Consider the following 15,785-nt stretch of genomic DNA (forward strand, 5'->3'; position numbering starts at 1 on the left):
TCTTAAATGTTTCTTTCTGCCTTGATGGTCAGGAGTCAGTTTTTAATTGGGCTCAATGGGAATTTGATGGCACAGCTTTCATAATTATCATGGAAAAAGAATCAGAGGAGAAATTCTTTTCAAACTGTAAGGAAGGAGGGGGGAAATCCCTATATGGGCAGAGGTTGTGTCAGATTTTTTGGATTTTTAATTCATTAATTCAAAGTCAAGACAAAAATCTGTAAGCTTTAGGGGAAGCTGTCCAAACCATCTGCCAGGATTCGTATCACTCAAAGTCTTAGGACTCCCTCTGGGTAATTCTGGCCTCTCCACTCCTCTTTATCTTCTATATTCTTCCTTGTAGCAAATCAAATAAACAGAGAATCTAAAGTTAGAAGATACCTTAGAGATTATTATATTCACCATTTTTAACCTAAGGTTCATATGCAGATTTTGTAGGGCTCATGAACTTGAATGAGGGAAAGGAGGGGAGACCAAGGGAAAAGGCATCTTTATTTTCACTAACCTGTAACCAAAATTTAACAATTCCTTCCATTATAAATGTGAGCAACAAGCATTATTCTAAGAAATGATCCAAAGACTTGACCTGATTGTCAAAGAGATCCAAGACACAAAATAAGGAAACATCCCAGATGAGTCTTATTGAATTTCTTTGGCTCTAGAGACCTCTTCTAACCAATCAAGTCCAGTTTATTCCTGAACTTCTGCCTGGATTCCCTAAAAAAGCTGTGCTCTCCTGTTTCCAGCCTAATTCTCCTTCAGATCAGGATCCTCAACAGTAAATCTTTTGGTGTCCCCAGATGTGTCCCTCCCAAAATAAAACCTTTTTTTAATATTAAGTTAAACCAACATTTATGAATTACCTGTTGTGTACAGAGCTTGGGGAAAAGCAACAAGTTAAAACATAGCCTTTGCCTTCCTGGAGCTTAGGATCTACTAGGGTGATATGACATAAATAAATAATTATATGCCAATGTTTTGTGAATCTGTGATTTCATCAATGTGAGTACTGCTTCCACCAGGGCTCAGCTATACTACAACATATGCAAAATGATAAATGCATAAGAGAGAAGCAAACAAAGTACTACATGAGGTCCATGGAGGGATCGTTATTACTGACTGTGGCAATAAGGAAAGATTTCATTGAGAAAATGGCATTTGCAATGGATTTAAAAGGTCTTATTAGAATTGAACGGGCTTGGACAAAGGCATCAAAGCTATATGGGACAGAAAGAGCAGCTCATATACAGACAATGGAAAGTAATCAGTTTGACAAGGCTCTAAATGAGAATTTGATAGACTCTACATGTGTGTTGCAAAGATTTTGTTCAGGTTTTATTTATTTATTCATTCCCTTCATGCAAATTGATAAGAACATAGAATGTCTAGAAGGGTATAATATCAAAGAAAGATAGACAAGTATGAAAATGCCAAATTTTGGAGGGTTTTTTTATGCCAAACTAAGGAGTCTAAAGTATACTTGGTAAGCAATAAGGTGTTATTGAAAAGTCTTGAGCACAGGAGTGATATGGAAGAGGAAGAGGAATCTGACAACAGTATGAAGAATCTGAAGCACTGTTAGGAGAGTATTATGTTAGTCTAATAAAGAGGTTAGAAAGGAAGGGGGAAATGATAAAATATATCAACAAAGTAGAATTGACAGGATTTAGTAACTGCTTTGGGAGGAAGAAGAAAGTGTCAAAGAGAATTAATCAATCAATTCACAAACCAATAAGTATTTGTTAAAGTGTTGCATTGTGCCAAGAACTATGCTAAGAGAGCTAGAGACAACAAAGGGGGAAAGTGAAAACGGTCTCTACCCCCAAAGGAGTTTTGAGTTTAATGAGAGATCCAAGGTTTCAAATATGAAAGACTAAGTAAATGGCTGACAGAAAAGGTGAAGTCAGAAAGAGAAACAAATTTCAGGGGAGAAATAAAAGGATTAGTGCTTCCCAAATTCAAATTCACATTCCAAAAATATATTTAATTTTTTGTTAACACAATGAAGTTCTGGGCAAAGTATTTTTGCCATAGGACAAGAGGAACAGTGGATGGAATGCCAGTCTTGAAGTGGGGAGACATCTTCTTGATTTCAAATCCAGCCCTTACTAGCTGTGTGACCCTGAGAAAGTCACTTAATCATCTTTGCCTCAGTTTTATGATCTACAAAATGAGCTGGCAAAGGAAATGGCAAACTACTCCAATATCTTTGCCAAGAAAACCCCAAAATAGGGTCACTAAAAGATGGACCCAACAGAAGCAAAGAACAACAGCAAAAGTTTTTAAATGCAGAATTTTATTCTAATTTATATAAGTTCCATATCTAAGTTTTACAATTCTAGGGAGCTAGCCTACCTAGAATACTGCTTCCGAACTTTTCCAGCTTTATATTTTAGGGTATAGATAGGTTCTAAACTGCCTTGAAATTACTCATTAGGAAGCACATAGGGGGCAACTGGGTAACTCAGTGGAACCCAGGCCTAGAGACGGGAAGTCCTAGGTTCAAATCTGGCCTCAGACACTTCCTAGCTGTGTGACTCTGGGCAAGTCACTTGACACCCACTGCCTACCCTTACCACTCTTCTGCCTTGGAGCCAATACACAGTATTGACTCCAAGATGGAAGGTAAGGGTTTAAAAAAAAAAAAAAAAAAAGGAAGCACATAAATGGCATACACTAATGTCTTAAAGAAGTTCTCTGGAGTTTTAAAATAATCATAGCTGTTTCTTAAAAGTCAAAGTTTTTAATTCTGAGGTTAAATGAATCAATATAACATTTTAACTGTGGTTCAGAATTCCAGACCAATGCATTTTGAATATTTTTCATTTAATACCGTTTAAATTTTCATTATTTATTTATTTGTTACATTATTTTTTTAATTTTTAGTTTGAATTCTCTCCCTCTTCCCCACTTCCTTCTCCTCTCACTGAAAAAGCCATTAATATCTCATTTACACATATGAAATCATGCAAAAGATATCTCCATATTAGCTGTAATTTTTTAAAAATCAAGAAAAAGTTAAAAAATAAGAAAATTATATTTCATTTTGCATTGAGAGTTCATCAGTTCTCTCTCAAGAAGTAAATAGCTTTTTTTCATCCCTAGTCTTTTCAGATCGTCTTGGATCATTGTATTGATCAAAGTAGGCAAGTTTTTCACAACTGATCATGATTACAACATTGCTATCACTGCACATAATGATCTCCTGGTTCTTCTCATTTCACTTTGCATCAGTTCAAATAGATCTTACTATGTTTTTTCTGAAATCATCACCATTGTCATTTCCCACAACACAATAGAACTCCATCGAAGTCATATACCACAATTTTTGTAATCATTCCCCAATTGAGGGATAGCCCCTCAATTTCCAATTCATTGCTACCAAAAAGAGTTGCTATACATAGTTTTGTACACATAGGTCCTTTTACTTTTTTCTTAATCTCATTGGCATATAAACCTCGTAGTAGCATGGTTGGATCAAAGGATATGCATAGTTTTATAGTCCTTTGGGCACAGTTACAAATTGTTCTCCAGAATGATTAGACCAGTTCCCACTCCACCAATAATTCATTAGTGTGCCTATTTTTACCTGGCCCCTACACATTTGTCATTTCTGATGCGTATGAGATAGTACTACACAGTTGTTTTACTTTGCCTTTCTCTAATTAGTAGTTATTTAGTGCATTTTTTCATATGACTAGAAACAGTTTTGATTTATTCTTTTGAAAACTGCCTATTTACATCCTCTGACCATTTATCCATTGGAAAATGGCTCTTATTTTTAATAAATTTGACTTAGGTCTATATTCAGCATAAATTTTAGAAATGAGAATTTTATCAGAGATAATTACTATGAAATTTTTTATACTACTTCATTGTCTATGGTGTCTTTTGGCAAAATGTTGCTTCCCTGATTAATCCTTTTAATTAGGTTTATTTTTGCTTTTGCTTTGCTGAAATTGTGATTGCTACCCTTCCTTTTTTAAGTTCAACTGAACCAGAGTAAATGTTTACTTTTAATTTTTATTTTCTTCTTTGATTTTTAGAATTTCAGTGCCAGATGTACCTAGTTCTAGCAAAAGATCCCCTGTAATCTCCTTTTTACCAGTTGTCTGACCTCCTCTCTCTGAGCTAAGAGCTCCTGCTGCTGCCGCCACTGTGTGGACTCCAGACAGGCTTCCACTACAGTTTCACAAACTTTTCCTGCTGACCTAAGTTTTCTTAGACTGGAAAAATACCTCATCCAGAGTTTTTGTTGGCTCTGCTGCTCTAAAATTTGATTTAAGGTGTTATTTTAAAGTTGTTTGGAGGGGAATAATGAAAAAATTTAGCTAGAATGTTTCTAATCCCCCCCCCATCTTAACCAATTTAATACTTTTTAATCCTGTTCTTGATTACCCGGATAATTTGCTTCTGCACAGTATCAAGGAAATCTCTTCAAGCCAATGACATTCTCATACATAGAAATATACTGAGCACTGTTAGTGAATGGTGGGTCATCAAAGACAAGATGTGATTTTTGTCATTTTCTTTCCCTACTGTATCATGACATGATCTTATAGGAAAAGAGTATCTTGTAGAGCTCCAAACCTGACACATTTTCTCTGTCCTCCTTCTCCAGCCGGGAACTGACGTGGAGGGACATGCAGCATCTGACTGTACTCACATCCAAAAGGAATCAGCTTCACGATGAGGTCCATCAGTGGCGGAGGAATGGAGTTGGTCTGGAGTTTAATCATTTGTTTGGCTATGGGGTCCTCGATGCAGGAGCAATGGTGAAAATGGCTAAAGACTGGAAGACGGTCCCTGAGAGATTCCACTGTGTCGGAGGTTCAGTACAAGAGCCTGAGTGAGTGAGAGTGAACGTTCATTCATTTCCTTCAATGGTAGTGAGCCCCCCAGGAGCCAAGGAGGGTAAACTATTAAGTGGCATTCAAAGACGTCAGAGTACTTTTCTATTTCCTGCATGTGAAGGAACTTCCTTCAGTGCAAGGAAAGAATAACTTTGTAAGTACCTCAAAAGCTGGTGTCATCTGACCAATGCAGTCTTAGACAGGGTAAAAGAAGAAAATTATCTAGAATGAGGGAGCAAGAAATAATATATTATATTCTACCCTGCTCTGTATGGCAGCATATTTGACTCAATACAACTGAGACTACCATATGTAATTCTGCATGTCATTTCTTGGCAAAAATAACTGGGACAGGATATTGAGTGCTGGACTTGGAGACAGGAAGTCTTGAGTTTGAATCTAACCGCAAACATTAGCTATGTGACCCTGGATAAATCACTTAACCTCTCTGAGCCTCAGTTTCCTCACCTATAAAATAATATTATAACAATAGCCCCCCTCCAGGCTTATTGTCAGAATCAAGTGAGATATTTTAAGCACTTTGCAAACCTTATTTCGTATTATTATTATTTTTGTAAGTTGGAAGTATACAAAGGAACAAGACTCAGATGGTGAAGGCTCTGAAGATCAGATGATATAAGGATGAAATGGGAGTATTTCACCTGGAGAATAAAAGACTTAAGCAAGAAATTACAGTGTTTTCAAGTATGTGAAGGACTATCTCTTAAAAGAGTGATCAGATTTTTCTGCTTAGTCTCAGAAGGCACAACGAGGAGAAATGGGTATATAGAAAAAATTCCTAATAAAATGGAGTTCTCTGAAAATAGAATGGGCTGCCTGAGAAGGTAGCAGGTTAGCCCTCTCTTGAGAGTTTTAAAATAAGGGTTATATAAGCATGTATTTCAGATATATCATGTAAAGGATTCTTGGTCAAATAGAGCTTGAACTAGATGGCCTCTGATATTTATTCTAATTCTGAGAATCCATGGTCAGTGATCAGTAAATTGACCAGCTGATGCTAGACAGCTTTGTCCTCTATCTCCCATTACTCACAGTTATACTGTCTTATTTCACAAAGCTGTGGCATTGACCTCAGGTTCTCTTAGTCTACAACAATGGAGTTCAAATCCTGGTAAGTTCTATCAAGCTAGGAAGTCTTACAGTTCCATTATCTGAAGTCCAGGCAACCAATCAAGTGAAGAGGCTCAGCCCAAGAGAGTTATTAATTCTTTACCCAATGAAATAAACGTTCCTGTTGCAAGCAGAGCTATTCCAAGTTATCCCATTGACCTCAGAGCTGTACTTTTCAAAAACAATAACACATATTTAACAATAATAACAAAAACACACATCTTTGGGGATTAACAGTTGCCTCTCTTTAGAGTAAAAGATAAGAAATCACCAAATTGTAGACTAGAAGAATTTTGTAGATAGAAGGAATCCTCTCATTTTATAGATGAATAAACTGAAATCTAAAGAGGTACTGTGACTTGACCAAAGTCACACAAACAGTGATAAAGCTGGAAATGAAACCTAAGCTAATTAATATTAAAAGCAGAGACCAGGGAAGTGCAAAGTGTTGAGAGAGCAAGACCAACTGCTTAGAAAGAAATGCCCATTCACAAGAGCAATGCTTTTGGAATCAGAAGACCTGAGTTTAAATTCTTCCTCTACCACATAATACCTGAGTAACCTTGGACAAATTATTTCAACTCTTTGGTCTTCAATTTCCTGTGTAATACCATAAAAAAATAACTGACTCAGGAGTCAGAAGTTGTTATTGTCCAGTCGTTTCAGTCAAGTCTGCCTCTTCAGAGCCCTCTTTGGAGTTTTCTTAGCACAGGTACTAGAATAATTTGCCATTTCCTTCTCCAGTTCATTTTTAAGATGAGGAAACTGATGGAAACAAGGCATTTAGAATTGGAATCAGTTAACATTTCTTAGGGCTGCTAAGTGGTATAGTGGATAGAGTGTCAGAACTGCAGTCAGGAAGACCTGAGTTCAAATGTAGTCTCAGACACTTTCTAGTTATGTGACTCTGGGAAAGTTACTCAAGCCTGTTTGCCTCAGGTTCCTCATCTTTAAAATGATCTAGGGAAGGAAATGACAAGCCACTCTGGTGTATTTGCCAAGAAAACCTCAAATGGAGTCACAGAGTTGTACACAGCTGAAATGACTGAAAAACATAGGGTCACAAGGAAAATCAAAAACAGATCCTGCCTTCAAGGGACTTATATTCCAATGAGACAGCCGGCCTGTAAATAAATAGGTACATTTTTTTAAAATTATAAAGAATAGATAGAAGGTAACCTTAGAAGGGAAGACTCTGATGAAGAGTCTGGGGAAAGTCTTCCTGTATAAAGTAACATTGGAGCCAAATCTTGAAGGAAGCCAGAGATCCTTTAAAAAAGTGGAATTGAATAGGGAATTGCAGGCACAGGAATTAACCACTGTAAAGACGTAAAAATGAGAGATGGAGTGAGAGGTCTAAAGAAGAATGATTTTCTAAGAGATATTTTCCTTAAAGATCCTAATTTCAATTCCTTCATTTCAAAACACACAAGTTTTCTCCTAAGGCTACACAAAACAAGAGAGATAGGAAATATCTTCTTTATTTCCAGCCATCCCTGTAACAAAGAAAAATATTCTAACCTAAATTTTTTTAAACTATAAGAAACTCAAAAATTATTTTGAATATGAACATGTTGGGAAAAGCTGGAGTGGGGGGAACTTTTGCATCCTTCATGGGACTGGCATTTAGAAAAATGATGAATTGGCCAACTGTATCTACAGTATCCTCTCACGTCCTATTTCAGATCCCTTCTTTGTCAGATTTCTTCACACTATTTCATCAGTCAGTCAGCCAACTAACCATTTTTAGGCTCCTACTATGTGCCAGGCACTGTACTAACCACTAGGAATACAAAGAAAAGCAAAAGACAGTTCCTGACCTCAAGGAGCTTACAATCTAATGGGAGAGACACCATGTAAACAACTGTACAAACAAAATGTATACATAATGATACACTGAAGATAATCCACAGAGGGAAAGAACTAGTAGCAGTTAATAGAACATGGAGTCAAGAAGGCCCAGGTTCACGGAAGTAGAAACACAGAAGAAAAACAATTGCTTGATTACGTGGTTTGATGGGGATATGATTGGGGATGTAGACTCTAAACAATCAGCCTAGTACAAATATCAATAATATGGAAATAGATCTTGATCAATGACACATGTAAAACCCAGTAGAATTGCTCATTGGCTATAGGAGGGGGAGTGGGAGGAGAGGAGGGCAAGAACATGAATCATGTAACCATGGAAAACTATTCTAAATTAATTAATTAAATAAAATTTTTCAAATAAAAAAAAAGAATACCCAAGTTCAAATCTTGCTGCACACACACCATAACTGTGTGATCCTGGGCAAGTCATTTAACCTCTGTTTGCTTCACCTTCCTCATCTGTAAACTAAGGATCATAACAGCACCTACCACCTATGGTGGTTATAAGGATCAAATGAGATCATATTCAGAAAGCATTTAGCAGAGTGCTTGGCACATGGTAGGTACTTAATAAAACCTTCTTCCCTTCTTTCCCATTCAACTAGAGGAAGTAACAGGAATACAGATAAATAAATACAAGTTGATTTCCAGAGGGAAAGAACACTAAACCCTTCAGGGGATCAGGAAAAGTATCAAGTAGGTAGTGATCACCTCAGTCCCCCACTGGAAGCATGAAGATTCAGGGCAGAAGATAGAGCCAGATGGTACAGTGGATAGAGTGGTGGCTTTGGGGTCAGGAATATTTGAGTTCATGTCCTGCTTCAGACATTTATATTGGCTGTATGACCCTGGGTGAGTCACTTAGCTTTTCTCAGCCTCAGTTTCCTCATCTGTAAAATGAGAATAACAATAACCTTTCCTCCACAGGGTTGTTGTGAAGATCAAACAGGTTAATATTTGTGAAGCACTATGCAAACCTTAAAATGCTACATATGTGTTAGTTCTTAGTATTACTATTACAAGCGAATATATTTAGGAATGAGTGCTAGGATGGTACCTTGGCTCAATCGTGTATTCATGCCTATTATTATTGTGATGTGTTCATGTTCATTTTTCCGGGGAGCTGACAGTTTTCAAGATACTTTCCACACAATGGCTCTGTGAAGTGGGTAATAGAAGGATTGTGAGCCCCTTTTTTAAAATCAGGAAACTAAGAGGTCAAGCAACCTGCCGACAGTCACACAGTAAGAATCAGAACAATCTGTGAATTTGTCAGCCTCCGAACAAATCCTCATATCGTCCCTGAAGGAAGCTGTAACCATGAGAGCTAGCATTCATATAGCGCTCTGAATCTTGCCAACTGCTTTATAAATATCTCATTTTTTCCTTGTAACATCCCTGAGAGGTAGATTATCTATTATTAGATAAAGACAGAAATTAAGTGAGTTTCCCAAGGTCACACAGTTAATAAGTATCTGAGGTCAGATTTGAACTCGGATCCTCTTGGGAACTAGGCATCACAGTGGATAGAACACCAAAACTGGGGTCAACTGTAGTCTCAAACACTTACTGACTGTGTGACCCTAGGCAAGTCACTTAACCCTGTTTGCCTTAGTTCCTATAAAAATTATCTGGAAAAGGAAATAGTAAGCCACTCCAATATCTTTGCCAACAAAACCTCAAATGGGATCACACCAAGTCGGGTACAACCGAAACAAGTGAACAACAATTTCTTGACTCCAAGTCCAGCGATCTATCTACTGTGCCTCCAGCTGCCTTGAGGCGCCTGAAGAAATGTTTTCCATTTTTGATCTGATAACCGTGTCATTTTTGTATCAGTCTCTCTGCTCATTGATTTTATAAATGGGTTTTCAGTGTGTATAAACAGAAGATAACCACCCTAATCATATTTTGGAGACAGAAAAGAGATTTTCTTAGCTTGTGTTTTGGCTTCTGTTTTGAAACCTTTCTTTTCATAGTAGTTATTTCATTTGGCAAAGTAATTAGTGATGCATTACAGTCCCCATAATTTATCCCCAAATGAACAGTATTACTCATAGCAAGAACACAGCTTCAGGATATCCTGCCTCATGCGTCATTGTCCTCATTAAGCTGTTTAGGCTAGCCCTACTCGGATATCTGGGAAGGGCATGAGGCTCATTACAGGCTGAAGAGTTGAGGTTTCTCTGGCTGTTCTTTGTACAACCAGAATAACTCCTCCTTGCCATTTTGCACATCTATGCAGTGTTCTTCTTTTGTGGAAGCACAGAGAGTTGAGAAGTACCTAGAGGAAAACAATTCAGTCTTGTTACTGCTCAATTTGGGAGAGGTCATGAGTTGGAAGAGTATTGGACCTACTGTCAAAAAACCAGAGAGTGAGCCCTAGCTCAACCACTAACTAACAACAGTTACTAGCTGTGTGACCCTGGACAAGTCACTTAACCCAGTTTGCCTCCATTTCCTCATCTGTAAAAAGAGCTGGAGAAGAAAATGGCCAACCACTCCAGTATCTTTGCCAAGAAAACCCCAAATGGGGTCACGAAAGGTGTGACACAAATGAAAAAGATTGAACATCAAAAAAATTTAATAGTCATTCCACCTCTGTGGACCCCAGTTTCCACATCTGTAAAATGGAGTTTTATACTACTGGACACTCATGCTCTTATAGGTTCTTAGAGAGGAGCCACTTTTAGAGCCATTCTAAAATTCTCCAATCTATTTTCATCTCTGTAGAAGAAATCCAGAAGGGAAAAAGCAAGACTCTCTTCCACAATGCCCTGTCGATCTGGGGAGTCCAAAAATCTTTTCAAGATGTACATGGAAAATGTTAGTTTCCAATGAGTGAGCTTTCACTAGGGTCAGACCAAAGAGACTGGAGTTGACATAGATGGATAGAAAAATGATGATAGCCAAGAGTTCAGCTCATCTACTCACTTCCACCACCCTTTAGTGGACCAAGATCATTTGAGTTCTTGAGAATATTTGTATTTATCCACTTCTCCATGGACTATTACCTGAATTCAAGGCCACCAATTGCCCCAGCTATTTGGGTAGTGTCATCTTTCACCAAGCATGTTTTTTTAAGCTTTTGCCTTGTGTCTTAGTATCAGTTCTAAGACAGAAGAGCAGGAAGGGCTAGGCAATCAAGGTTATATGATTTGCCCAGGTTCACATGGCTAGGAAGGGTCTCTGGCCAGATTTGAACCCAGGTCCTCTCAACTCCAAGCCTAGCACTATCCACTGTGCTACCAAGCTGCTCCTAACCAAGCATATTTTTAAACTCTGCAGACTTTGTTGATGGAGAATGGGGACTGCTATTGTTTCCTTAAGAATTAGTTCTAAGGGCCTTCACAGGACTCTCCCACTCACTTCTACTGAGCCAGAGAAATGAAACATCCAAGAAACTGGCCCCAGCATGGGAACTGCCGGACCCTAGTGTGGCAGCTCACCATGAACAGCCTAGAAAGAGCCGCCTCTCCTTATTTGTGAATGTTCCTCCTGCTGACACCCAACCTGGACCACTTCTTTATTCCAAGATGGTGTTCAGATTGGCCACCGCCCAAAGTAGTTTGTGAGCTGGTGCATGGTGAATTACATCATTGCCTTTTATTCTTTTTTATAAGATACTTATTTTGGCATCCTTTAAAAAATTTTAAGAACCAAATTCTCTCCTTCTCTCCGACCCTTCCCTCCCCCATGGAAAAGGAAAATTCTTACATTAATGTCCAAAAATCTATGTTTTATTCTTTCCTCTACCTCCTTCCCACCCTTTCCCCCTCACCAAGAATTTTATTTATTTATTTATTTGTTTGTTTGTTTATTTTTGCTTCATGTAGCACATCCATGAGACTGGCCCCATTTTCTAGATGAGAAAACTGAAGCCGACTGAGGTTCGGTGATCTCTTCTCAAAAAGATTAGATGACTGAACATTGAATGAAAGTAGCTATAGCAGAGCAAGCTGTTTGCGTGTCCAGGCACTCAAACCTCAAGGAACTACAGTCCGTGATGCCGGGTTTTGCAGCCAACTTAGCTGTCTCCTAATTGTCCTGAGGAGCAAGGACATTATTAGGGACCTAGACTAGCCGTAGTCGAAACGAAGGACTTGCCAGCCAGCAATGCCACATTTGAACACAAATGTGGTGGACAAAGGCTATCTACATATGGTGAAGAAAAATAAATCTACTCTCTTTAGTGGCAGCAAGGTAATGCAGTAGATAGAGCACTAGCCTGGAGTCAGGAAGACCTGTTTGATGGAAGGAACAGGATAAGCCACAGGCATCTTTGAGAAATAAGATTAGATCAACCAGATTCGGTCTTTAACAAAACACAAGGACATGCTTAAAAACAAGTGCCAGTCACAGCCAGATTCAATAAGATGGGAAAGGAGAAGGACCACCAGTTCCTTCATATCTGTTTTCTTTTTTAATTCATTGCTTCCAGCAATCTAAGCAAGCCTCCATGATTAAGTGCACATAGAAACACAGGCACACACAGGATTATACCTCAACATTTGCCCCTTTAGGTTTCACCTCTCTTGAAGTCTTCTTTGGTGGCATGGATTTATGGAGAGGAACTGCAGATAGCCCCTATTGACTGACATGGATTGCACTACTAGAGGGAATGACACCCCACACACCTGCCTTCTTTCCATGTTTCCTCCTTCTCTCTGAAGCCAAAACTCCATCCTCGAGTCCTGCTCCTTTCTTCCCAAACTGAGAAGAAATATAACTCCCCAGGGAGCCATTCTTGCAAGGCAGCCAGTCCACACTTTTGCCAGAAAGACTGTTAGGGGGACAGCTAGGTGACTCAGTGGATTGAGAGTCAGGTCTAAAGATGGGAGGTCCTGAGTTCAAATTTGAACTCAGACACTTCTTAGCTGTATGACCTTGTGCAAGTCACTTGACCCCCATTGCCTAGTCCTTACCACTCTTCTGCCTTGGAGCCAATACACAGTATTGATTCTAAGATGGAAGGTAAGAATTTCAAAAAAGACTGTTAGTTAACACCTCAGTTTCCAAGTTACTTCTCCATTCTTGGAATTCCTTCCTTTTAACTGGCAATTTCTTGTATCTGGCATATTTTGGAAGGCTATTGTGATTCCAGCACCTTCCTTTCAATGTTCCCAATTAGTGACAAAGCCTGACATTTCAAAGAACAAAAATACCTCTGTAGATGGTACAGTAGGCAGAGTGCTGGACTTGGAGTCAAAATGAATAGTAGTATATTAGTGGTGGTATAAATTGCAACGTTTTTGCATGTCATATGGCTAAGTGCCATTAATTAGTCATATAATTCACATATAACATTAACTTCGTTTTGCATTGAAGTAATGGTAGCACCGAGCTGTTCATCTATGTCTTTTCTTGCTCATAAAATGGTCTCTTGCAAATTTCAAAAAAAATAGAGGGAATGTTGTTTGCAGACAAAGACTGAAGAAAGCAGTGAGGCAAGCAGTGAGGCAAGCAGAGCATCAAATCCGGGATATTAATCTCCATCGAGGTTCAGAAAAATATGCTCCAAATTAAATGAGAGTAATCAGAGCTATGAATGATATAAAGAGATTTACTAATTCATTTAAAGGCAATGGAGATATGTTAAAGAAATTGTGGGGGTTGTTTTCAATTGGATTAACTGCTTGGACAACACAGCCCTCAATATATTCACTATCAAAAGTGAATGGGGGGGCATCTGGGTAGCTCAGTGGATTGAGAGCCAGGCCTAGAGATGGGAGGTCCTTGGTTCAAATCTGGCCTCAGACACCTCCCAGCCGTGTGTCCCTGGGCAAGTCACTTGACCCCCATTGCCTACCCCTTACCACTCTTCTACCTTGGAGCCAATACACAGTAATGACTCCAAGACGGAAGGTAAGGGTTTAAAAAAAAAAGTGAATGGGATGAATGCTAAATTATGTAGCTGAAATAATTATTAAATCAAGTTCACTGGCTCATCTCACTGCCTTGGCCTAGAATTTTTGTTGTTCAGTCTTTTTTCAGTTCTGTCCAACTCTTCGTGACCTCATTCATTGGCAAAGATACTGGAGTGGTTTGCCATTTCCTTCTCCAGCTCATTTTACAGACTTGGAAACTGAGGCAGAGTTAAGTGACTTGCCCACGGTCACAAAAACTAAATAATATCTGAGGCTAGATTTGAAATCATTAAGATGAATCTTCCTGACTCCAAGCCCAACAATTGTATCCACTGTGCAACCAAGCTGAACAAAGCCTAGGATAAGGAATAGTAATCCTTAGAGCAGAAGTGGGCTGGGAAATGGACAGCATGTTCCAGAGGCAGTAACCATAAATAGATAGATAGATAGATAGATAGATAGATAGATAGATAGATAGATAGATAGATAGATAAATGAATGAATGAATGAATAAGTAAATAAATAAATAAGTAAACAAACGAATGAATAAATAAATGAATGAATGAATGAACAAACAAATAAATGAATGAATAAATGAATGAATGAATGGATAAATAAATAGATAGATAGATAAATAGATAAATAAATAAATGAATGAATGAATGAATGAATGAATGAATGAATAAAAAAGGACATGGCCTGAAGACAGGAAAGGCAAGGGCTTGAATTCTACCTCTGATATTTACTAGAGACAAGTCGCCTAACTTCTCTGAGCCTCAATTTCTCCATCTGTAAAAGGGTATAAAATATGAGAAATACCTCTAGTGCCTAGTCCACAAAGTTGTCTTGAGCAACAAAGGGGTTAATGTTTCTGAAACCCTTTGTGAACCCTAAAGTTCTATGTTAAGATTGATTGTTATTAAATAGATTTTTTAGAATAAAGATACCCTTAAAATGTTCTCTTTCTTTCCAGCCAATGATAGCTAAATGTAGCCCTTTTAGAATTGTATAACCTTTCAGAAAAGTCATTTGAAAAGAAAAAAAAAAGCTCATAAGTTAAAGACAACCTTGTTGACCTTTTCTCATGCTTTCCCAATATTATTATCACTCCTTAATATTTCATTGTCATTTTCACTCTCAGGAAAATACCATCTAACAACAAATTGGTTCTAACACTCACAACTGATGCTTGTGAGGGAAAGGAAAACTTTGTCCGCTACCTCGAACACGTCCAAGCTGTGATCACAGTGAATGCAACGAGGAGAGGAGACTTGAACATCAACATGACCTCCCCCATGGGTACCAAATCCATTTTACTGAGCCGACGCCCAAGAGATGATGACTCTAAGGTGGGTTTTGACAAATGGCCTTTCATGACCACTCACACTTGGGGGGAAGACGCCAGAGGGACATGGATTCTGGAAATTGGGTTTGTTGGGAGTGCACCACAGAGGGGAGTGCTGAAGGAATGGACACTGATGCTGCATGGAACACAAAGTGCCCCCTACATAGACCAAGTAGTGAAAGATTACCAGTCCAAGCTGGCGATGTCCAAGAAGGAAGAACTAGAAGAAGAATTAGATGAAGCTGTGGAGAGAAGTCTTAAGAGCATTCTGAGGAAAAACTAATGCTGCATGTCTGTTTTTGCCTTCATTCCCTCCTTTCCCACAACTCTGAGCATCTTTCTACTCTCACTTAATCCTTCTGTTATACCCGTAGCAATTATTGTCACTACCCAAAAAACAATCACATTTCCTTGATTTTATTTCCTACGTTCTGTCAATGATTATTTTCCTTACAATGGAAGCATTCTTTTTTTTTCACTCTAGGCCACAAATATATTGTTCCCTACCAACGCCTGTGTACAGTTTGTGACTATAAATTATTTTCTGTGTCCTTCAAATAGGTAATATCTTGCAAAGAGAACTGCAACAGCTTTTCCATTCACATTTCCTGTGGCAAATGTTGTTTGTATAAGAAGAGAAAGGAGTAAATTTGAAAGCCTGCACTTAGTGACATCAAACATATTTTTCTGTGGTCTCAACAGAGACAATAGTTCTTG

General features: G+C 38.4%; 1 protein-coding gene across 2 annotated transcripts in view; it reads left to right on the top strand.

Moving 5' to 3' along the window:
* The window catches only part of PCSK2 (proprotein convertase subtilisin/kexin type 2), a 319,189-nt gene extending 303,652 nt beyond the window's left edge, over positions 1-15,537 (top strand). For both annotated transcript variants that reach the window (XM_044660725.1, XM_044660726.1), the window contains 2 exons: positions 4,622-4,849; positions 14,865-15,537. In XM_044660725.1, the coding sequence (XP_044516660.1) occupies positions 4,622-4,849; positions 14,865-15,351 (715 nt within the window). In that variant the 3' untranslated portion in view covers positions 15,352-15,537. The remainder of the gene's footprint in view (positions 1-4,621; positions 4,850-14,864) is intronic.
* The last annotated feature ends 248 nt before the right edge of the window (positions 15,538-15,785 follow it).

Source organism: Gracilinanus agilis, chromosome 2 (genome assembly GCF_016433145.1).
Source record: "Gracilinanus agilis isolate LMUSP501 chromosome 2, AgileGrace, whole genome shotgun sequence".
NCBI classification, from domain to species: Eukaryota; Metazoa; Chordata; class Mammalia; order Didelphimorphia; family Didelphidae; genus Gracilinanus; species Gracilinanus agilis.